The sequence below is a fragment of the Dermacentor variabilis genome, chromosome 5 (genome assembly GCF_050947875.1).
Source record: "Dermacentor variabilis isolate Ectoservices chromosome 5, ASM5094787v1, whole genome shotgun sequence".
NCBI classification, from domain to species: Eukaryota; Metazoa; Arthropoda; class Arachnida; order Ixodida; family Ixodidae; genus Dermacentor; species Dermacentor variabilis.
The window spans coordinates 30022366-30047249 of record NC_134572.1 but is presented as its reverse complement, the minus strand read 5'-3'; the positions used below and the strand labels follow the sequence as shown (position 1 = coordinate 30047249).

The window sequence follows — 24884 nt, the reverse complement described above, 5'->3', positions numbered from 1 at the left end:
ATTTTCCCGTGTCGACACAGGCTGACAATTGACTTGCTTGACAATTGACTTGCAATTGGAGGAAGGTGGGACGAAAACGCGCTGTCTTCTTTTGCGCGCGAGGCAAGATGGGGTAGGGGGAAGGGAAGGAGAGAGAGGGTTCTATTCTGACAGCTGCTGCTTATGGCGCGGACGAATGATCAGCGATGTGGACAAAGTGCACCCAGTTCCTGTAGCTTCGTATGTGCTGTGCCTTCGATGTTTAGTTTGTGTTGAAGTGAGAGACAGCACGAAGGTCAATTCGCTTGCTGATGCTGCTGTGCTTATCTTGCTTAATTTGCTATTGTACTATTGCAATTGATGCTTTGCCTCTCCAACGAAACTGCGACTTTTTTGTTTTAACTTTGAGATTTTGTCATTAAATCGTTTCAATAAAGTTGTTAGACATCGCGACAAAAGTTTCAAAAGTGATGTGGTTTGGATATTACAGAATTTGGATAAAACGGATATTTTTTGTTGGATTGTCAGGGTCGTTGTAGTGAGATTTGACTGTATTAAGTCTTGAAATAAAACATAACAACATAAAAGCTCTGAAAATGAGCACATTTCTTGCATTAACGAAAGTGTTAAGATGGTATCATCACAAGTACATTTGTGTCAATTTTAAATGCATGGCAAATGGTTTCATTTGAGTCTGTCGTCATCTGTTTCAAGGTTACATGAATCTTGAACAGTAATGTATAGAAAGGAGCACGACAAGCTTTAGGAAAGTGCCACTGAGGTGAGCACATCAAATGGCAAAGGCAGCGGAAGCGATGCGGACGACTGATCATATTGGGCGGCTTATAGAACTGTTCTGTATAGCGGCCTGAGCGCAGTTTGAAGCTTCAGTGAATAACCATAAGCCTGCCTCATGTAAGGCTTGCACCCTGTAAAAACCAGAAAGAAAAAATAAAGAAAAGTGCGACCCTGCATGGGTAGGTATGGTAATTTGTAGCCGTACATTACAGTCTCTGTCATGGCCTGCTGAGCAGCTTTTGGGGTGTAAATGCCATTATTCTTTTGAAAGTTCAAGAATTTAACAACACCTGTATTTTTAGTAGGTTTTAGTTGCTACAAGATCATGAAAACTACTCTCCAATAGCAAAGAAGGCACTAAAATGCAAAACCACTCCTGCAGGTCTGACGAAGCTGTTGTCCTACGACCACTGAGCCAAGGTGATGGGGCCAAACCAGAGAATGGCTTCCAGAACGGCTGGCATGGAGGTGTGCGTGAGCGCCACACACAAGCGCAGCCACAGAATGGCTCTTAGCCGACCACAGTGGCCAGGTCACACTCCCCTGTTGTCAATTGTCCTAGGATCGGCTGCCCTATGCACGTCGAGCTCAGAAAATGGCACTTTCTATGTTGGCTACACACGTCTGCTTGAAGTGTTCAGACATAAGAAGCCAACAGCCAGGCGTGGGCACTCTGCTACTGTTACTCAAGGCACGCCATGCCGTGCTAGTGTAATTGGCACGCGTAAATTTTTCAAAAAGGCATTCCTTCAAAAAAGTGGTTCACGAGGAGGAGGAGGAGTACACTTAGCAACACACCACTGAGGGCTGCCACCGCAGCAGCAGCTCTGCATCAACATTTGTGCAATGTTAGATACGACGTTATTGCGTGCACTGCCTTGCGCTTCCAACAAATGCTCTCTCTAAACACTTGGCTATAAGCAAGTTTGGAAGTATTATGCTATTTCTGTGTGTTCTGCGCTGTGTCTTATTAAGAGAAGCACTTTTTTGAAGGGATCACACAGTTGAGTGTGTTTTTGCCTATGTCATTTTGACTAAATGGCACAGTGCACCTCTGGGATATGCCAAGTTCGATTTGCAGTCTTTTGAGGCACTTTGGCACAGTTGCTGGCAGCAGCCGAGCCCATATGTAGTGATTAAAGAAGAAACAGCATTTTGAGAAAGAACACGGTACTTTGGGATTTGAATAGCAATGTTTTCTAATCAATTTTAATAGTTGATATTTTTCATGTCTAAGAGAAAAACTTAGGGGTTTTACAAATAACATCTGCACATTTAACTCCTGAGCTTCTTCCATTCTGTTAGGCGACTCGCCAAATAAGTTTTTACATTCTCAAACTAAAGACGGCACTGGAGTCAAGCAAATAGATAGTATGCTTTTGAGCTTAGTGCTTGCTTAGTGAAAGAATAAAAAATATGTATGGGTGTATAAGGAGTTACAGGAACTTAGGCACGAAGCTCTTTCGCGGCTCTTGCTCATGCAATATGACACTAATGTCATTTTTGGAGGGTCATTTTTGAGTGCTCTAGTGTGTTCCAAAAAGGCTGATCTTGTTCAGATGGTTGGAAAACGGTCCTCTGGCTCCATTCGGATCATTATTTGTGGTCACCCAACTCCAGATTATAGCGCTGAGAGGCCTTCCTATTATTACTGTTAGAGCAGACGAGAAAACTGGCCACTTATTGGTCATGTGACCCCACCTCTTCCTGTGGTTGCGCTAGCAAAGAGGACTGTTGATCCGTTCACAGCGACAATGCCATCCAAGTGCAGCCAGAGGCGGTGGTATCGCTGGCTGCTTCCCTGGAAGTTTCCCTCACCATTCACTTCCTTGCCTCTCACTGCTTCAAAAAAAGCAGCTGACTGTTTGGTTAATGCAAGATATCTTTCACTTGGACCCAGAGTACTGCTAGAATCGGTCCGCTCGTATTCGGAGGATCACGACAAAAATCTGCTTGCGAGTGCAAGGGCTGAATCGTACTGGAAACAGGATGGCAAGCACCAGCAGAGCGCACTCAACCCTGGACCATTTTCAGTGGGCTGTGCCTGCTCTCATCTGTCATCCTTGTTCTGTGCTTTTTGTTAAACCTAACATGTAATATTGCCCAAAGTGGCGTAGAGGCAACTATCGCATTACGAGTACAGCTTAGGGCTGAGAGAAAGTAGAAAAGTTGCTTGTGCAGTCGTTTCTGGTTTAGTGTCTTTTCCCATTCATTTAAGCTGTGACTGTTTTGATACTTCTTTTTTTGTCTAGGTGTTCTATTCTCTTTGGTGTCCTTCTTGCATGATGTTTAAGCTGGTGGTGTTCATTCGTGCGCCTTAGGCAGTGAACCGCTGCTGTATTAGAGTTTTGCATGTGTGCGTCTCTCTCTTTGTATCTTTTGACCCAAGGTGCACAACTTTGTCTGAATAGCAGCAGCAGGTGGAGTCGGGGCATAGATAGTGGATTTTACTTGCACGGCAAAAATGGCATGAGCATCTGAAACTTGAAATACCTGCTATGCTTCCTCAAAACCAACAGTTCAGTCAGTGTAGTTTTCATTGGATAACCTTAACTGTTCCATCAAACTAGTCTACCAGTTATTGCTGCTTTAATTTCTGAAGCAATCTGCCAGTGCTATACCTTGTGGTTGGTACCACGACACAACAGTGTTTTCTGCTTCTGGAAATTACACGAGGTGTAGTTCGCTTTCAAACATATGCAGGCGGTGAAATGTAGTGACCCACTTTCTTATCTCTTTTTCATTTAGAACCAGATATCACAGTGATATCTTTGCTGTCAGGTTCGCCTCAGTGGACGAAGCGAATATGGTGAAAGGACTTCAGAGTGAGAAAACAAGGAAGACGGCACCTAAAACAATGCTTTTGAAGCTTTTGAGATGCAACTACAATTGGTAGCCCCAAGCTCGGGTAGCAAATGGGCTATCAGCAGCCTTGCTATGGTTTTCATTGCTTCTGCCTTGGAGTAGTCTGTCCGCTTTGCTGTCCCAGGAGGCCAGCTGAGACCTTTCCTCTGCTCACGTCAGTTCACAACTGTTGTTTCTTTAAAGCGAAATTCTAGTTGGGGGCTACTTCTTGAGGACAAGCATGCGCCGAATGTTCTCTGGGCTCACTCACTTTGCTTTCACTTTGAGGTCAGCAGCTGTGAACTTGCTACTAACATCAATATAGCATTCTGTGCAATGATTGCCTGAAGGCTTACTGATCTCAAGGAGGGCCACAATAGTGGCACTTAATCATGACTGGAGTTAGTATCTGCCCATGATAGATATTGCAAGCAAGAATAGTCCAGGGAAAGGAGGTGGGACATGCGCTTTTTCTATTCTTACTTACACTATCTGTCATGAACGCATACCAACTGGCCAGTTTTCTTCATTGCTTCTGTATCCATTCCCTGATCTGGTGTTCCCGCTGCAATCTTGCTTTTTCTGGTGTTCACTTCCAGTATACGGAATATCTTGTTGCTTACAGTATTGGATAGTTCGCTATGGCTCACAATGAAGTATTAACACCATTATTGCGGCTAACATTGGAGGTATGTTGCACAGACGTCTACGTGGGTTTCACATCCGCATGGTTGTGTTGTTAATTACAGCTATATTCTCAGGTGCCACCCATTGATATCTTTTTTCTTTGCTGGCAGTTCAGTCCAGTCTGAGTGCTCTTGTAGTGAGTTGTTCTTTGTCTTACGTTTCATTATCACAGAATCTCAAGAAACCCAACCCTGTTATTTTGGCACATTTACTTTCTTGAGGCAGCACTTATGGCTGTCTTGCTATGTGCTGATCAAAGCTTCGGGGCATCTTTAATCTGTCGTTATAATACCTTCCTGCAGTATTAAAGAAGACTACATCACATTACTTAGTTTCTCTTTTTCATTTTCTCTCACTTTCTCTCTCCCTTTTCATGCAGCTGTGAGCAAACTCATCATTGCCTTAGTACTTTTACAAAAGCTTTCAAAAAATCATAGAAAGAAATGTTGATTAGTTTATTCGTGAAGCTCATGTGCACATTTTCAATAGGTAAGTGGATGCCGAAGTCTTCATTCGGCAGAACTTTATTATTTGGTACTCACAAGTTTTAATGGTTTGCTGAAAGTGGGCTTTACCTCATAGCGGTGAAGCTTACGTCTCAAAATTGCTCCGTGTAGCTGGTATAGTGGTTTACTGGCGGAGCCACCAACAAAAGCAGAAATGAGGTGATGCATGTCTTTGGAAGAAACATTGGTCCACAAAAATGTAATGATGTCAACTTTAGTGCTTCTTTTTCTGAAGATGAGGTATTACAGCCAGCTTTCATTAGAATCTGTTTCCATCTTGTCATTTATCTAGCAAAATGAAGACATTTCTGTGAGGGCTGCATTCTATTCTCACATTTTTGATGCTCAAATAAGAAGAAACAGTCTCTTATAAGGTGACATAATCTGCAGCGGTCAGTGCACACGAAACTAGTGAAAGGAGTGTACGTATTCAGCTGAACTTCTAGCTGCGCAGTCACTTTTCACCATTTAGGAGCTGCTTTAGAGAGCCGTCTGATGCAACTGGTATATAAATTTGTGCAGGTTTTTTTTTTTTAATGTGAGCAGAAAGAATGACTAATGTTGTGGATTTGAACTGTTATTTTCGTTAAGAAATTTCGGCAAAAGTAGGTTGACAAGCTGAGCTCATCTGTAGGGGAAAAGGTTAAAAAATCCATGGTCAATGTTCTATCATATCGGCTGATGGTTTTTGCTTTTAATAGTACCATTATACACACTGAGGCATGTAAAAAACAATATTGGAAAGAAGACGAAAAGGCTACAGCCACTGCTAAAAGACTGCTCCTGACATCTACTTTGTCAGTTTTATGCCTAGTATTAAGAAATTACATTATTTATCTTATTTGCTGTTTTGCTGCACCAGACTGGGCCTTTAATGATAGTGCCCTTAGCAGAACTGATGTCAGCATTACAAAAATAAGTAGATGGCATGCAAACAGCTGGACTTAAAGGTTGTATTATGCTTAATCTTGCTATTGTCCTATTGTCTGGACTGTTTTTTGTATGTCTGCCTTGAACGAACCAGTCCAACTTCATACACTCCTGCAGCAAAAACCACTGATTTGAGCAAAGGAGTGCTTCTTTTAAACGTTGGATGCTCTCATGCTTGTTTGTCCGACTCTCTTTACAACATGGAAACTTTATCATCAGAAAATTGGGCAGACTGCTCCGGATGACATCATAATGTTTGGCAATGTTGGTACACTTTAGTGTGGGGAATCTGAAAAGGGGAGGCCACTAGTGTTGCTTACAGAGTGGAACCCAATGTTTTAACAATACTGGCAAGGTAATGTTCCAAAGTGTGCCTTGTAGCTAAAGAGGCACTTAGCATTGTCTGCAAATTCCATCTCTTCTGCGCATTGTTAGATTGCAAAGCCTATTTGTGCAAGTCTGCAGAAAGCTCCACAAAGTCAAGTGCACATGACGAGTTCAGTGGAATTGTGCCATGCATTTCCATAAGCTTTACCAAAAAATTTCACAGCTGGGCTTTTCACACATGTCGGTTGACATGACCAAAGTGGCCATGCTTGTGCTTTATGTTGCAATGAAGTAGAAAGTTGATTGCAGCATTGATGGCACTGAATGCGAGCCTGATTATCCCAGTTGCATTAGCCAAACCCACAAGTTGAGGATGGATTTGTGAAAGGCAGTGCGAGCAAGATGAAACTTTCCTCAACTATGACGATTTCTTTTCAAGAAACCTGAACGAGTTTCCTTTGTAGCTTCATGCTACATATAGGTTGATGCTATCTTTCGCTTTCATTATTTGAAATGCATAGGGAAGCCCTTCCTCGGGATTTCGCAGTATGCCTATCTGCAGTGTGCTTAGTTTGTCTGTCAGCACTGGCCAACTGTCTCGAGAAGTTATGCCAAGGTCTGTGGACTAGGCTCCACACTGGTGCTGCCCTGTAGTCACCTGTAAGTGCACTGTGTGCCTCGCTTGGCCTCCCCCTCGGCAACAGGGTGTACAGCTGTGCCTGCAGCCCTTACAGCTGCACCGCATATACACTGAGGCTTTTGGGGCCTCCTTGCATGGCATGTGGCGGTTGGGCGCACTTGTTGGTAGGTACTAGTGTTCGCACTGTGTGAGTGACAGCTAATTCCTGGAGCAGGCTGCTCTTGGGACACTTTTGTCACGTCTTTTTTCAAGTCTTTAGTGGGTGCGGTGGGTGCACAAGGACTGGTGCAAGGCAAGCCGCATTTCTGTTTCTCGCAAGCATGATAATTCAGATGTGTGGCATTTTTCTTGGTCAAGTTCTTTTTTGTGCTAAATGATTTCAAAGGGAAAATTAGCTGCTGTGTCTGGACATCAATGTTTATAAGATGCCTCTGTATGCCATTTCCCTTTTTTTTAAAGGAACACTAAAGAGAAAAATTAGTTGAGCTTTGTAGTTACCCTTCCACAATACCAAAAAAGAGCCATCAAAAGAGCTGATGCAGTTCCTACACCAGCTCGCTCCGACGTCAAGGATATTGATGGCATCTGGCCGGGCCCATTTCATTTTTGATCTGTAAAGGTGGGCTTTTATCTGTAAAGGTGGGCACTATATTCTGAAGGAGGTGAAGGCTAAACATAGCAAGTTTTCAGGACCTTTATTGCACCATAATCTTCCAAGCAAGGGAAAAAAAAAGATGAAGTCTGTGAATCACGCTTGCATATTAGTGCTGGGGTTTTAGTGGGAAATTAAAAAAAGAAAAAAGAATTTTAGGTCTTAATTTTCTCATTTAGTAACCAACCTCTTGCCACAAAAGTAACAAGAATGCAGTTTTGACACAATACCTTATCCGGCTACACTAATTTGGTGTATCTCTTTAGTGTTCCTTTAAGTGCATTCAGCATTGTTGTGTGTACGCATTGAGCAGGTCACTGACTGCAATTATTCTGTAATGTGAACCTGCTGAGAGAGCTGTCTGCAGTAAGCTCTTCTGAACATTTGAAATGTTTAGGAGGAATAATGTTTAATTTGAATGTTCCCTGTCCAGCTATGTGCACATTAATTGGCTGACGTTAACACCGTGGAAACTCAAATTTACTACAGGTCACTTCATTCATTAGGAGCTCACCTTATAGGCACTGTTTAAAAATAGTTTTCAAGCACTTGATTGCTGTACTGTTGCAGTCAGTTTAACATAGTGTAAATTTAAGGGAAAAGGTGTCATTACTGAATGACATGTGGTGATGTGTCGAAAGTACAGTAATTTTAAGATAGCAGATTTCCCATGTTCTTTGGTGGTTTCATTGTTTCTAGAGGTAATGGCTTGTCTCTATTTAATGTGCAGAACTTTTATATGCATAAAACATGCTCAACGATTTGAAAGGTTCTATAGCTAAATAAATGAAGAAGGAAGAACATGTTTTATTGTAATGCTACTATATAGCTGGCACCATCTTTAGCAAGGCGGCATATTCAGGAAGCCTTTTCTATCTGCAGTGCTTCTTGTGCATTCACTGCTGACAAACATTTGATATCATGTGAAAACATTGATTGCATGTTTCAATTGTACTGCACCTGTATCTGCGTGGGCTCACCTTTATGGAGCTACACCTAGCGACAGCCTTTGCACAGCAATATGATTGCATCTGTTTTGAAGGGTACATGGCAGGCTGTGTCTTTCCTTTGTAAGAGCCCTTTATGAAGCTTCCTTTTGCGTGTATACCCAAGCCATCTACTGCTAAGAGTGGATCACATATCGTAAATGTGTTATCTTTATGTGTAGATGGTTATGTTATCAGTTCATCTCTGAGCACCAAGGTCATCCTTGGTGGTACACTGTTGGCACTTTTAGTGTTGTGCGTGTAAATGTCATTGCTTTGGTGGGTTTCCTTGCTCCTGGTGGTGTGAGCACCAGCGTGTTGTGTACCTTCTCATTAGACATTTCTTTTGGCACTGGCCCTGTGTTCTTTAGTAAAAGCTCAACATAGGCCCAGCTTGCTTCCTCTGCTGGCTTCCAGGAAGTGGTCTTTCCTTGTGATGAAACATGATGCCTTGTTAGGAAACTTTGGACCTGTAGGGGCTGGCTCTGTACGCAGCTGTAACGTGCACAGACTTCCCAGAGAAGATGTCGAGACGAAAGTGCCCTGACGGTGGCCAGCTATTTTGGTTCTTTGGGCCATCGAAGCGCATGCATTTGTGCATCACCTGACACCCGCTTTGTTACAGGGATTGCACATGTTGTGACTGCGAAAGGCAGGTGCGCCTGAAGGTACGGAAGGCCCTGCACAGAAACTGTGCCCATAGGACTTTGTTCAGGTTGGTCAGCAGGGTGTCACTGTATGGCATAGGCATCACTGCACTTGACACAGAAGTTCACATGATGGTTCACGTCTTTTGCTCTTTTATTGTTTCTTGGCTGCACCTGATCAGAATGGTTTCTTGCAGTGCTTGCTGTGCTTGAGCAGGGCTATGGCACAAAGGTAATCACCATGCAACGCAGTCCTATGAAACTTGGCACTAATTAAACTTAGCTCATTCTTGTGAAATTCAGTGCAGTTCTATAAACTCAATGGAATCCTATAAAAACGTATGGGTGTGGCATAAACAGTACCACAATGGCCCCGGTAATGCCTCTTGTTTGCACAATGTAGTAGAAGTGCTTGCATTCACCGAGCAGCCAACTCCATCAAAGCAGAGCAGAAAACGCATTTCCAGACTTATTTTTAGCTCTTTTCGGTGCAAATGAACACTACGGTTGCTCATGAAACATAAGTGGTGCAATGTTAGCTGGTGCTTCGATTCTGGCCTTTGAGCGAACATCTGTTAAACTCGTTTTAATTATTGAAGGCAAGATGCTGCTGCATCAAAGAGATGTTTCGTTTAGACGAACATTGTGCACAGCTGTCTTTTCATGACGCAACGGCCTATGTTTGCAATGAGTGTTGGATTCCGTGGTGTCTTCCATCCTCAAGCTTTTCAGAGCTTCCAGTGTTGAGGCACACATTTGGTATCCTGTAGGCGATAAATTCGTCAGTATTTCTGCTTGCCATTATTGCCAGTTTCTTTCTGTACAGGGCCTGCCGTATCAAGTGTGTAAACTGAAGTACCAAAACTTGGGAGCTGTGACATTGCACGCTGCCGCTTCCACATGCCATGCTGATCAGGCTGATCAGCGTTTGTGGGCTGCGCTTGTTGCTTCTTGGCACAGTTGCCGTCTTTTGACTGCCTGCCTTTTTACCACAGCAGTGATCAATGATGCAGAACTGTAGAAAAAGAAAACCAACAAACAAAGCTAGTCCGACTTTTCTCACGTGTGCATGTGTGCATTTGTGTGTGTGTGTGTGTGTGGACTGGGTGATGCAATTTGTATGTCACCTTTCTCTAGGTGCCTATGGTCGTTCTTTGTTTTTTCCACCTTGTCTCCTATTGGCAGAAATGTGTTTACGATATGTGTGTCTCGAGAGAGAATTCATTCTTTCGGTGTTGTTTATTGAGATCCATTATATGTGAGGTGTGCGTGTTACTTATATTGCTAGCACGGGAACCAAGCGTGTGCTTGCGCTGCCTGCAGCGTGTATTTTTCTTTTTGTTCTCTGCCTTTTGCTGTTTCTCCTTGCGCGTGTACTGAAGTGCTATTTCCACAAGACATGGTGTCCAAAGCAATGGAGCTTTCTGAGAAAATAAATGCGTATGAATATGTCATCACACGTCATCTGTCTAACTCGCATGTTTCCTTTCTCCCCCAGCGTGTGACATTATTGACACCGAATGTAGTGTTATTCATTACTAATAATTGCCCAGCACATGGCATCGTGGATGCTGTAGCAGTGCAGCACTCGCACTTTCCTCGTTGCTGCTGAAGGTAAGCCAGTGAGCTATCCTGCATACCACTAGTGGTGTTGCAACCTGCCTTACTTTGCATGCATGACATGGCATGACAGGCTTTCGAAGCCTATATGCACTTTGAGCCATGCGTCATGATGTCTTGCATGCAAGCCGACGATCCATGAATTCAAAGCGGTATGCTGGCAGCCCTTAGTGCTGGTTAATAGAAAATGTGTACTTACTTTTGTGCATTCGTGTTTTTATGGCTGTAAAACCAGAGAATGGGGCCTTGGATATTTCTTTAGGTGATGAAACTCTGAGAGGCGGTGGTTGTCTCTCTAGGCGAGACAACTTCGTAGTCCTAAAGGTGGGTTGATCGGGGGGAGCTGCTGGGTTCATGGAGCTCATAGTTGCTCTACATGTAGTAACAGTGTTCATGTGGGGACCTTACATGGAGTGCTGGGGGCACATGTTTGGACAGGCCCACTCATGCTGCGACTTGGGCCAGAGAACACCTGTAACTTAATGCCTCACTTGTCTTGCGAGGGCCCAGTTTCAATGCATATACTTAATAAATTCGTGGAATTCACTGCAGTGGCGTAGCCAGAAGTTTTTTCAGGCCGAACGGGGTAGGTGGCAGTAGGGGGGGGGGGGGGGGAGGAGTTGTGACGTTGGCCCCTTAGTTCCCACGATATTTTGATTGTTCGGAGGAGTTTTTTAATGTTAGAAGATGCTGAACTTCTCTTCAATATTGCACATGCGGCGTAAACAGGGAACCAATAGTCAGACATGAAAAAAACTTTTCACAATAACAGTTTATAGTTTGTTTACTTTATTTTCGCCGATGCGGACTAAAGAAGCCTCGATTGCATTTGCAGAAATCGCAGCAGCTAAAAAGACAGCGTAAAATATCAATGGCGGCCGCGGATGCGTGCATGATTGCGACGAAATAACCGCGGAGGGTGTTTATGGGTGGGTCCACTCTCTCGTTTCAGGGGAGGTTGCGAAACTCCTCCCCACATTTTTGTTTTCTGTGTTTTGTTGTTCTTGTACATCTTCAACAATATGTTTAACATGCGCTAACTTGACTTTGTAAGTTAGATTTCCTTTTATGTTGCCGAGACTGGACTACGTACATCTCACAACTATTGATAACCGCTTCAAAATAAGTCTTGGCACATACAACCAACACGAAAAGCGAGTTTTTTTTTTTAAATATGGGTAGGCCCTAAAAAAGTGTGCTGCTCTTCAGTGAAACGATGTGGGTCCCACAGGTCAAATAATGGGCAGTCAAATAGTTCTCTAGACGCTCTGTTTTGGTAGGTAAATGTTCCGGGCGTGCTGTTCTGGCGGGAATGTATTTGATCGCCGCTACCTTTGGGGCGCAACACAAAGGTGAGTGCGTTCCACGTGATAGCGTTATGGATTCCGGCCGACAGGAAAAGCACTGACAGTTGCATGCACGACCCACATTTCTCATTCAAATATACCCGAAAAAAAAAAAACTATCGTGACGAACACAGTACCCATTTTATGAACACCGAAAGCTAAGAAAATAAATGCGCAATTTGGGAATCGGTGTGAGCGAATAATATTATGGACCTATACCTGCGCTGACCTTGTTACTTATCACTTTACTAGCATGCAAATGAGATGTGCATTTCAATCGTCTCAAACCGCTAGGTGCCACGAGCGAAGAAGTGTAGTAAAGGTGAAAAAAGTAATCATGAGCTATTCAAATCACTCGGGCGATGGGGTCATTTCTTTCGTTTTTGTTTCCACCAGGTGCCGCCACACATGACTGTTAAAAATAAACATAAAAAAATTAAGTGTGCAAGTGAACGTTTGGTGCGTGACATTTCCAGAAGAGTCAAAGGTGCACCAAAATGATTCTGGAACCGTGGCACTCTGAGCGCTACTGAAGAATTCGCGAAATGGTTATAAGGAATTCGTACAGTAACATCTTCGAAGTAGGTGTACCGAATATCGAATAGTAGATTTCGAATCGAATCAAAACAAGAAATAAAATGCATAAAAGCTGAACATTGAATCGAATACTGATTGTTAGAAAATTAACACATAATTTTATGCTTACAAATTTTGTGCAAGAAAATTTGTAAGCATAAAATTATGTGTTAATATGCGTATATTACTCTCCGAAATGGCAACGCCAACTGCACTATCGGTCGTGAAGGCGTTAGATGCTATGGAACCGCTATTAGCGGCTCTAAAATAAGGGTGTTAATCATGGCTCTCACGATAAAACACTGGACATTGGAACAAAAGATGTATCATTCTGTTATAATGCAATGGAATGCTCGAGGTTTATGCGGCCGCATGTCTGACTTTAGGCAACGAGTCTTCAAATACCGCTTCCCAGTGATCGTGATATGCGAGCCAAATCTCACGTCGGAATTTCGCCTTTCCGGATACGTTAAGCTCTGGTCACGTGAAGATCGACACAAGAGCAAAGTGTTAATGTGTATACGCAGTGACATGACGTTTGTGCAGACCACGATCGCTCCACATGACAGCAATGAATATGTGTGTATGACACTAAAACATAAACTGCATGTGTTTTCGATCATCGGCGCCTACATACCTCCTAGACAAAGACTTGATCTCTCTTATCTATCCACTGTATTACAAAGTTCCCCAGGCCCTCATGTTGTTATTGGAGACTTCAACGCTCATCATCCTTACTGGGGAAGTGCCGCAATGAACTGTCGGGGTAGGCACTTGATGGACTTCATAGACACTGAAGGTCTGGCTGTCATCAACGATGGATCTCCAACTTACATCCGCGGCACTACCTACGGAAGTTGCTTAGACCTCACTATTGTACCTCAGAGCCTCCTGCCCTTAGTCAACTGGTGCTTGGACATAGAAACGCATGGGAGCGATCATATACCAACATATGTGCAGATGAAGTGGTTTGTGCAATCAACTGCATCTGCTGTCCGCTGCACTGATTGGTCCACATTCACTACATCTGTCGAAGAGTACTGTGGAGACATCACTTCACCATCTGATATAGAAGACATTATTGTATCATCAGTGCAGAAGACAACTAAGTTCATCAGTGCACCTACATCCAGAACGGCGATTGATATTGAATATGAACGGCTCCGAGCGATCCGTCGGAGAGCGGAAAGGAAGGTTAGGAGAACTCAATCGTCAGCAGACCTTGCTTTATGTCGACGAGCTCAACGAAAAATACGGCGTCACCTTCAAAAAATGGGAAAACAACGGTGGAGGACCTTCTGTTCGTCTCTAGATCCTCGAAAGCCACTTTCTAGGATCTGGCTGATAGTACGAAGCCTTCGTGCCCCTCCTCAGCAAAAACATCCTTTCCGTGCTCTAGCACTTCACCAATCTCTGACGGAAGTGCAGGTTGCCGAAGACTTCTGTAAGAGAGTCACCCGTACCGATGCTTCAGCATGTCCAACATTGGATCGACCCGTGCTACCTCCTAAGGATGATCGTCTTGACCTTCCTTTCACAATGCCGGAATTGGAAGCTGCACTTGCTGCGTCTAGACGATCTTCTGCCCCTGGACCTGACGGTATTTCGTATACTGCTTTGTGCCACCTTGGGATGGAAGGTCGGAAAGTCCTGCTGTCATACTATAACGCCACGTGGTCATCCAGTACAGTCCCGAAGCAGTGGAAAACCAGCCGTTTGGTCGCCCTCCTAAAGCCAGGAAAATCGCCTTACGAAATGTCATCTTACCGGCCAGTAGCTTTAGCTAGCTGTGTCGGTAAGGTGATGGAACGGATGGCGCTCACTAGATTAGAATGGTTCATAGAAAAGAATGAGCTTTATCCTGAAATGATGACCGGATTTAGACGTGGCCGGTCTGCAATAGATGGGGTCATTGATCTCGTGTCCACGATCGAACACGAAAAGAAGCGACACCGCCTTGTAGGAGCAGTTTTCTTAGACATAAAAGGAGCCTATGACAATGTACTGCACGAAGCCATTCTTGATGCCCTCAGTAATTTAGGCATCGGCGGCCGTCTCTACATGTGGATTGATAATTACCTAAATGGTCGTACAGTCTTCATGTCCACGACTGATGGCGAAACGACAAGACACGCTGTGGTCCGTGGAGTGCCTCAAGGAGGAGTTCTCAGCCCGACTTTTTTCAATGTTGCCCTTATTGGCCTTGCGGAAATAATTCCTGATACAGTACACATCAGTACATACGCAGACGACATATGCATATGGGCATCCGCAGTCACACGACCGCAAATTCGTGCCAGATTGCAGCGTGCTGTTTCTTTAACGTCTCAGTACCTGCAGTGCCAAGGACTGCAACTGGCCCCAGACAAGTGCGCTGCGATAGCGTTCACACGGAAGCTTATGTGTTGGTATCCAATGATGATCAATGGAAATGCCATCCCATATGTCACCCACCACAAGTACCTCGGCGTTGTCATTGACCGCGGTGTTTCATGGTCGAAACATGTGGCAATGTTGAAGAAAAAATTAACTGGGCTTGCTCAAGTTTTTCGCTTTCTGGCCGGTATGAAGTGGGGTCCATCTGAGCGTTCGCTACTCCGGCTGTACCAGACTCTCTACGTCGGATACATTAGGTATAGCCTGCCAGTTTTATCAGGTATGAGCCCGTCATGTTTACGCACGCTGGAAAGTGCCCAGGCACAGATACTGCAAACATGTCTCGGTGTTCCACGTTGCACTTCAACCCACGGAACAATTGAGGAGGCTCGCGTCACCCCTTTACCTGTCTATCTACGATGCGAACCTCTGCGAGTATTCCTGCGACTGCTTTGTCGTCATGGACACCATCCCTTATCGACATTACCCGATATACGGCCGGACTCCACTTTTTCAAGAGCCGTTAAATGGCAAGAACCTGCCATACCAGCATACTTTGCCCCGGCTGACCTTCCACATACGCCCCCGTGGGTAATCTCCAAAATGCCGGTGCGTCTATCTATTCCGGGAATTTCTAAAAAATCGCGAATACCTACCGTCGGCCTCAGACATTTAACACTTGAATATATATCGAAAGAATATGACTCCTCGGTGAGCGTGTATACAGACGGATCGGTATCGTCGTATGCGTCTGGTGCGGCTTTCGTCGTGCCTGCGCATCAAGTCATTCGACGGTTTCGTCTCCATAACAAGACGACTTCAAGATCTACGGAACTAGTGGCAATCAGAGAGGCCGTTCAATATATTTCGCGACAGCCTCCTCAAATATGGACAGTCTTCAGCGACGCAAAATCGGCTCTTCAACTACTTAGAGTGGTGTTGAAAGAAAGCGCTTACAGAGTGTTGGCTCTTCAAACTGCCGAGCTCTACACTTTAGCACAAGAAAACGGCCACCACATCACATTTCAGTGGATTCCCAGTCACTGTGGTATACAGGGCAACGAACTGGCCGACACCGAAGCGAAGAAAGCGCTCGAAGAACGAGAGTCACTGCTTTCAATTCCTTTTTCAAGAGCGGACGCCAACTGTCTCCTCTCCAGTGTCATCCGAAAATTGACAGCACAGCACTGGGACAATCCGGATAATCGCCACAGACGACTCCAGAGATTGGACCCTGCCATGACTTTTAGGCTACCACCGAAACTTCAACGAAGCTGTGCCAGTCTTCTGCACAGACTAAGGCTGGGGGTAGCGTTTACGCGCGGATACGTGCACCTGATGCGACGCACCGAGTCTCCACACTGTGAGGTGTGCAATGTGACTGAGACTATAGGTCATGTGCTTTGTGACTGCCCTAAGTACGTGGAAGAGCGTGAAAGGTTGGACAACGACCTTACGTGTCTCGACAGCGCACCGTTGTCGGAGGACGTTATTTTAGGCCCTTGGCCAGATCCTCAATCAAGTTTCAAGGCCATTCAGGCATTACTGAACTTTTTAAAAACAACGGGCTTGGATTGCAGACTTTGAGCATGCCAAATTGCTTGCGATATGTTCTACTCCTTCCTTCTATCGTCATCGTCACCCATCATGCACCTCTTTTCTCTTTCTTTCCCTCTTCCCCTTCCCCCAATGCCGAGTAGCTGGCTAGAGGAATATACTTCAGGCCGGCCTCTCAGCATTTCATATCATTAAACTTCTATCTCTCTCTCTCTCTCTTGTGCAAGAACCACTGCTACACGTGCTCGGAAGGCTGATCACAATATTTGACAAGAATCTTGCTAGCTATCAGTAACTTGAGTACCTGTGAATCGACATGTACAGTATGCTCTGCTCTTATTAAAGAGAACACCAAATTAGTATGCCAGCACTGATAACAACTCGGTTCGTATACGAAGGTCTCGAAAATATTTTTCATCGGCTGATGGAATGGCTGTCAAATAGAATTGAGTGCTTTTTTACCCCCTTCTGAATGGAGTTCTCCGTTTAATAGTGGGCCATACCGTGCTTAAACCTTCTATTGTTTAGGAAGTATTGCTTCACAGTTTTCTTCAATATGAAACAGGAGGGTTTTCCCATCGGTTTCTGCGGGTTATCGTCAGCTCGTTAAGGCCGGTCTGCGTGACAGACAAAACCGAGGAATGCGCATCGCGTCACGTGGCGCCGGCGGTAAAGAGTTCTCGAATCGCGAGGCCCACGGCTAGTTTGCGCTTCTTCGAACCTTCACACGTGCTTCCGTGCTTTACACACGCATTGCTTTTGTTGTTCCCTCTGTTCGCGTAGCGCTAATCGTTTCGACCGGTCCGGTCAATCTAGTCGAACCTTGCACCGATAAAGATTGCGCGCCTAGGGAACGTAGCGCGCCTCAGTTAAGGCACGCCTACCACGGCCGGGTAATTCGCCGGAGGTGTCGGATATTAGCTATTTCATCCACGAATTGAATTGTTCGGACGTTCACTATTAGATTCGAAATCAAATATTCGAGTATTCGCACACCTCTACTTTCAAGGCGACGCCTATATATGGGGAGAACGAGGCAAGACAGATAGCGTGGTCCAGACTCGGACAGATCCAGCAACAAGGAAGCCTTATAGATTGAAATTTAGCGTGGAAAACTGCTACTAGAAAAAAAACTGAAGAAAATGTCCCTAATAATTAAAACGGCCGCAGGACCCGATGAAATCCCAATACACTGCAACTAACCTAACAGCTGGGTCCAAAGCGTAAGTGGTTAAAACGAAGAAAATTCCGTTTGGATGGTGTGAAAGCAAGCTGAACCTCATCTACAAAAGCAAAGGTGATAAGAATGCTAGTACAGGCCAGTTACAGCTGCAACGTCGTTGATAATACAGAATGGCAATGCAAGTCATAAAATTATGGCTCTCCAAGTGGGTGTAGTAAAATGATATACATTCGAGCGCCCCTACAACGATCGAATTAATGACGTGTGTAATGAAGGAATAATTCGACTTTTATAACGAAGTGACTTGTATAACGAATGATTTCGGAGGCCCTAAGCACTTTGTTATAAAGGCGTTCGGCTTTACTGGGGGAAGTACAGAATGGGTTCTGACCAGGTAGACGCTTATAGGATAATATTTATGAGTTAGCATTCCTTAGGTACTTCACGCACTTTCTGGGGGCTATCTGTGTAGTATGTCTGTATCTATGTATCTCTATGTATCTATCTAAACACTTTTCCACCTACCTGTTCTACTGGGTAGTCTGTGGGCGAAAGGGTAGCGCATCGGGCTGCTGTGCTGAGGGAACAGGGTTGGAAACTGACCATCAGACCAACTTAGGTCACAGAGTGTGTGCCAGTGTGTACGTATACGTGCCGCTCCGCAGAGGACCTCTTTCACGCCGACATGGATAATATGCGGGACTGGGTAGGTGCCGCTGTTCAAGGAAATGCTTTGACGCCGTCTTGGACCACTGGGTGGTCTGTGTGCCACTCGGTCTGTGCTTGTATTCAATGAACGTCGTTGACGCCAACTTGGGTAACTAGGTATGTGCCACTGGTAATGTGCCGCTCTACAAAGAGGGAAAAGATCCCTTAAATTTATCCAGTGGTGAGCGGAATGAAATCCCCGACACAAGGGTTCCTCAAGGACAGAAACCTGATGTATTATCAGGCTGCGCCACAAATGTATCGGGTACTTGCCGCTTTCAATGAACGCCTTTCAGGCCAATGTTTTATTTAGCGAGCTGCGCCATGATTGCACTATGTATGCGCCTCTCTTCAATGAACCTTTTGCCAACTTGAGTCATTGAATATATGCGGTAAGCGACTGAGTAAGCGATTGTGTGCGGCCGGTAAGCGAGGAAACAATTCCCAGCGTTCGCAGGCACCGGCGCGCCACACTTCTCGTCTTGGAGGCCACGCGCGGACCTTTCGGTAGCGCCACGAAATGGCGCAGCGTGTCCAAAAAAGAAGCGCGGGAGAGGAGCCCGGCTTCTGCATGACGCGTTTCTTAGCGTTCGCACTCGCTGCACTATGCATTTCTGAGGCCACGCGCAGGCTTCGCGGCGGCAGCGCTAGATGGCGCCGAGTGTTTTTAAGGGAGCGCGAAAGGAGTACACGCCTCATACATAATTCGTTTCGATGGTGGCACTACGTTGTGACACTATATTGATTCAGTGCTAGCGTTTCCTGCTGATAGTAATACTGAGATGGGTTGTGCCTCAATTTTTTTTATTATTTGCCCTACGAGTCCCTTTTTTCACCATGAAAATGGTTTCCCCGCCATGAATTGTGAGTTTAGTTTGCCCCACTACAAGCTGTACGCCGAGAGTCTTTTCTAATTCTTTAAATATGTATTCCCCTGTTACCGTACCATGCATGCTGTGGACTTGAGAAAATAACTTTATATTGTGTACAACTATTTACATGCTATAGTTTCGTGGGCGGATATAAATTTGGCGAAATCTCTGTTGGCCCAGCGAGCCTAAGCGACGTCGTGGGAGCGTCGGCACGTCTTCTTTCGTGGTGGCTGGGACTGGCCGATCGGAATGTCCCGAGCTCCTCGCGCGATGGTCGCACAAGCCTACTGATTCGTCCGCGCTTCCTCGCACGGAGTTGCCTCATCATGTAACGGCTGCGACGCCGACTTTGAATAAGAAGCGCAATAGGGCAAGGTTTTGTGGAGAAGCGCCGCCGGCAGGGAGAGGCGCGTAGCGGAGGCTTTGCCTGCCCGCTTATGGGCCGGCTGCCATCGGATAGACCGCAGGCCAATCGGGAGGCATCTGCGGGCTAGGTCCGGCCCGTGGTGCCGTAGTTTGGAGACCCCTGGTCTACAAACTATACGTCTACAAATGCAGGTACACAGACAAATGCATGCATACAATGAAGACTCGAGCCCTGCTGCTCTAGCGCGCCGCACACAAACTACGCGCGTATACGCTGCAGTTTTCCGGAAACGTGATCTCGCAGAGCTTGAAGTTTCAGTGAGTCGGTCACACATCCGATTTTGTCAAATACTGCGCCACTAATGCACGGGGGAATTCACGCCACGAATGCCACCCTTCAATGAACCTCCTTCACGTCAACTTGGGTCAATAGGTATATCAGAGCTTCACACGTTACCGAAAAGAAAGTAACCGATTATACAACTACAATTACTTCATTGAAAAATGTAATTGATTGCAGTTACCGATTACTGCTCCACGAAAGTCCCTGAGGAATTACTCAATAGTAATCGGTTACTTCTACGCACTTTCCTAGGTACACTCTTTTAACATTACATATATGCATATGACTTCGAGCGCACCGTAATCTTGGAAGAACGCTAACATACTCCTAATCCATAAGAAAGGGGACACCAAAGACTTGAAAAATTATAGACCGATCAGCTTCTGTCCGTTGCCTACAATGTATTTACTAAGGTAATCGCAAATAGAATCAGGAACACCATAGACTTCTGTCAACCAAAGGGCCAGGCAGGATTCCGTAAAGGCTACTCAACAATAGACCATATTCACACTATCAATCAGGTGATAGAGAAATGTGCAGAATATAACCAACCCTCATATATAGCTTTCATTGATTAATTACGAAAAAGCGTTTGATCCGGTCGAAACCTCAGCAGTCATGGAGGCACTACGGAATCGGGGTGTAGACGAGCCATATGTAAAAATACTGAAAGATATCTATAGCGGCTCCACAGCCACCGTTGTCCTCCATAAAGAAAGCAACAAAATCCGAATAAAGAAAGGCGTCAGGCAGGGAGATATGATCTCTCCAATGCTATTCACAGCGTGTTTACAGGAGGTATTCAGAGACCTGGATTGGGAAGAATTGGGAATGAGAGTTAATGGAGAATACCTTAGTAACGTGATTCGCTGATGATATTGCCTTGCTTAATAATTCAGGGGACCAATTGCAATGCATGCTCACTGACCTGGAGAGGCAAAGCAGAAGAGTGGGTTTAAAAATTAATCTGCAGAAAACTAAAGTAATGTTTAACAGTCTCGGAAGAGAACAGCAGTTTACGATAGGCAGCGAGACAATGGAAGTGGTAAGGGAATACATCTACATAGGGCAGGTAGTGACCGCGAATCCGGATCATGAGACTGTAATAATCAGAAGAATAAGAATGGGCTGGGGTGCCTTTGGCAGGCATTCTCAGATCATGAACAGCAAGTTGCCATTATCCCTCAAGAGAAAAGTATAACAGCTGCGTCTTACCAGTACTCACGTACGGGGTAGAAACCTGGAGGCTTACGAAAAGGGTTCTCCTTAAATTGAGGACGACGAAACGAGCTATGGACAGAAGAATGATAGGTGTAACGTTAAGGGATAAGAAAAGAGCAGATTGGGGGAGGGAACAAATGCGAGTTAATGACATCTTAGTTGAAATCGAGAAAAAGAAATGGGCATGGGCAGGACATGTAATGAGGAGGGAAGGTAACCGATTGTCATTAAGAGTTACGGACTGGATTCCAAGGGAACGGAAGCGTAGCAGGAGGCGGCAGAAAGTTAGGTGGGCGGACGAGATTAAGAAGTTTGCAGGGACGACATGGCCACAATTAGTATATGACCGGGGCAGTTGCAGAAGTATGGGAGAGGCCTTTGCCCACCAGTGGACGTAACCAGGCTGATGATGATGACGATGATGACTGACCACAAGCCACTCACATATGCTTAAACCGCTACCAACTCTGCCCACACTCCCCGTAAGATTCACCAACTTGCCTACATATCTAAATTCACAAGCAAAATTCGACACATCAGCGGCACAGACAACCCAGTTGCTCACGCACTATCCTGTATACAAGTCAACACAACTGTCCAGGAGCGTCCACCCGTGGATTTTGCAGCTATGGCTACAGCACAGCAAGAGGACAGAAAACTTCAGGCCTTACGACTGAAGGCTGTTCCAGGCTGCAAGTTCCAGGCTGTGATATTCCTTTGATTTGCGACGTCTCTACAAGTTGTCCTCGCCTCTACGTTCCGTCACAATTTCGCCACACCGTCTTCGATGCCATGCATTCCTTGCCGTACCCTGGTATTCATGCGACTCAACACCTCGTTACTACGTGATACCAGTGGCCACGCATGAATAGTGACGTCTGACGCTGGACATAGGCTTGTCTCCAGTGTCAGCAAACGAAAGTTCAGTGCCACATCGTCAGTCCGCTGGGAACCTTCAGGCCTCCTGACACACGTTTCAGTCACGTGCACATCGACCTGGTCGGTCTTTTGCCGCTATGCAAGGACAATCGCTGTATCTTAACGTGCATCAACCGGTTCACCCATTGGCCTGAGTCAATGCCACTCAGCGATATCACCGCTGAGTCACTACGGTCACTACGATTAGTCACTACGGGGTTCCCTCTACCACCACAACCAGCAGCAGCAGCAGCAGCAGCAGCAGCAGCAGCAGCAGCAGCAGCAGCAGCAGCAGCAGCAGCAGCAGCAGCAGCAGCAGCAGCAGCAGCAGCAGCAGCAGCAGCAGCAGCAGCAGCAGCAGCAGCAGCAGCAGCAGCAGCAGCAGCAGCAGCAGCAGCAGCAGCAGCAGCAGCAGCAGCAGCAGCAGCAGCAGCAGCAGCAGCAGCAGCAGCAGCAGCAGCAGCAGCAGCAGCAGCAGCAGCAGCAGCAGCAGCAGCAGCAGCAGCAGCAGCAGCAGCAGCAGCAGCAGCAGCAGCAGCAGCAGCAGCAGCAGCAGCAGCAGCAGCAGCAGCAGCAGCAGCAGCAGCAGCAGCAGCAGCAGCAGCAGCAGCAGCAGCAGCAGCAGCAGCAGCAGCAGCAGCAGCAGCAGCAGCAGCAGCAGCAGCAGCAGCAGCAGCAGCAGCAGCAGCAGCAGCAGCAGCAGCAGCAGCAGCAGCAGCAGCAGCAGCAGCAGCAGCAGCAGCAGCAGCAGCAGCAGCAGCAGCAGCAGCAGCAGCAGCAGCAGCAGCAGCAGCAGCAGCAGCAGCAGCAGCAGCAGCAGCAGCAGCAGCAGCAGCAGCAGCAGCAGCAGCAGCAGCAGCAGCAGCAGCAGCAGCAGCAGCAGCAGCAGCAGCAGCAGCAGCAGCAGCAGCAGCAGCAGCAGCAGCAGCAGCAGCAGCAGCAGCAGCAGCAGCAGCAGCAGCAGCAGCAGCAGCAGCAGCAGCAGCAGCAGCAGCAGCAGCAGCAGCAGCAGCAGCAGCAGCAGCAGCAGCAGCAGCAGCAGCAGCAGCAGCAGCAGCAGCAGCAGCAGCAGCAGCAGCAGCAGCAGCAGCAGCAGCAGCAGCAGCAGCAGCAGCAGCAGCAGCAGCAGCAGCAGCAGCAGCAGCAGCAGCAGCAGCAGCAGCAGCAGCAGCAGCAGCAGCAGCAGCAGCAGCAGCAGCAGCAGCAGCAGCAGCAGCAGCAGCAGCAGCAGCAGCAGCAGCAGCAGCAGCAGCAGCAGCAGCAGCAGCAGCAGCAGCAGCAGCAGCAGCAGCAGCAGCAGCAGCAGCAGCAGCAGCAGCAGCAGCAGCAGCAGCAGCAGCAGCAGCAGCAGCAGCAGCAGCAGCAGCAGCAGCAGCAGCAGCAGCAGCAGCAGCAGCAGCAGCAGCAGCAGCAGCAGCAGCAGCAGCAGCAGCAGCAGCAGCAGCAGCAGCAGCAGCAGCAGCAGCAGCAGCAGCAGCAGCAGCAGCAGCAGCAGCAGCAGCAGCAGCAGCAGCAGCAGCAGCAGCAGCAGCAGCAGCAGCAGCAGCAGCAGCAGCAGCAGCAGCAGCAGCAGCAGCAGCAGCAGCAGCAGCAGCAGCAGCAGCAGCAGCAGCAGCAGCAGCAGCAGCAGCAGCAGCAGCAGCAGCAGCAGCAGCAGCAGCAGCAGCAGCAGCAGCAGCAGCAGCAGCAGCAGCAGCAGCAGCAGCAGCAGCAGCAGCAGCAGCAGCAGCAGCAGCAGCAGCAGCAGCAGCAGCAGCAGCAGCAGCAGCAGCAGCAGCAGCAGCAGCAGCAGCAGCAGCAGCAGCAGCAGCAGCAGCAGCAGCAGCAGCAGCAGCAGCAGCAGCAGCAGCAGCAGCAGCAGCAGCAGCAGCAGCAGCAGCAGCAGCAGCAGCAGCAGCAGCAGCAGCAGCAGCAGCAGCAGCAGCAGCAGCAGCAGCAGCAGCAGCAGCAGCAGCAGCAGCAGCAGCAGCAGCAGCAGCAGCAGCAGCAGCAGCAGCAGCAGCAGCAGCAGCAGCAGCAGCAGCAGCAGCAGCAGCAGCAGCAGCAGCAGCAGCAGCAGCAGCAGCAGCAGCAGCAGCAGCAGCAGCAGCAGCAGCAGCAGCAGCAGCAGCAGCAGCAGCAGCAGCAGCAGCAGCAGCAGCAGCAGCAGCAGCAGCAGCAGCAGCAGCAGCAGCAGCAGCAGCAGCAGCAGCAGCAGCAGCAGCAGCAGCAGCAGCAGCAGCAGCAGCAGCAGCAGCAGCAGCAGCAGCAGCAGCAGCAGCAGCAGCAGCAGCAGCAGCAGCAGCAGCAGCAGCAGCAGCAGCAGCAGCAGCAGCAGCAGCAGCAGCAGCAGCAGCAGCAGCAGCAGCAGCAGCAGCAGCAGCAGCAGCAGCAGCAGCAGCAGCAGCAGCAGCAGCAGCAGCAGCAGCAGCAGCAGCAGCAGCAGCAGCAGCAGCAGCAGCAGCAGCAGCAGCAGCAGCAGCAGCAGCAGCAGCAGCAGCAGCAGCAGCAGCAGCAGCAGCAGCAGCAGCAGCAGCAGCAGCAGCAGCAGCAGCAGCAGCAGCAGCAGCAGCAGCAGCAGCAGCAGCAGCAGCAGCAGCAGCAGCAGCAGCAGCAGCAGCAGCAGCAGCAGCAGCAGCAGCAGCAGCAGCAGCAGCAGCAGCAGCAGCAGCAGCAGCAGCAGCAGCAGCAGCAGCAGCAGCAGCAGCAGCAGCAGCAGCAGCAGCAGCAGCAGCAGCAGCAGCAGCAGCAGCAGCAGCAGCAGCAGCAGCAGCAGCAGCAGCAGCAGCAGCAGCAGCAGCAGCAGCAGCAGCAGCAGCAGCA

The 24884-nt window shown here is 47.5% G+C and overlaps 1 protein-coding gene across 1 annotated transcript in view; it reads left to right on the top strand.

The window, feature by feature from the left end:
* LOC142582397 (ceramide synthase 1-like) overlaps nt 1-10450 on the top strand; it is a 55382-nt gene extending 44932 nt beyond the window's left edge. Inside the window, exon 7 of the mRNA XM_075692072.1 lies at nt 1160-10450. Within this exon, the coding sequence (XP_075548187.1) occupies nt 1160-1292 (133 nt within the window). The 3' untranslated portion in view covers nt 1293-10450. The remainder of the gene's footprint in view (nt 1-1159) is intronic.
* Nucleotides 10451-24884: the final 14434 nt, after the last annotated feature.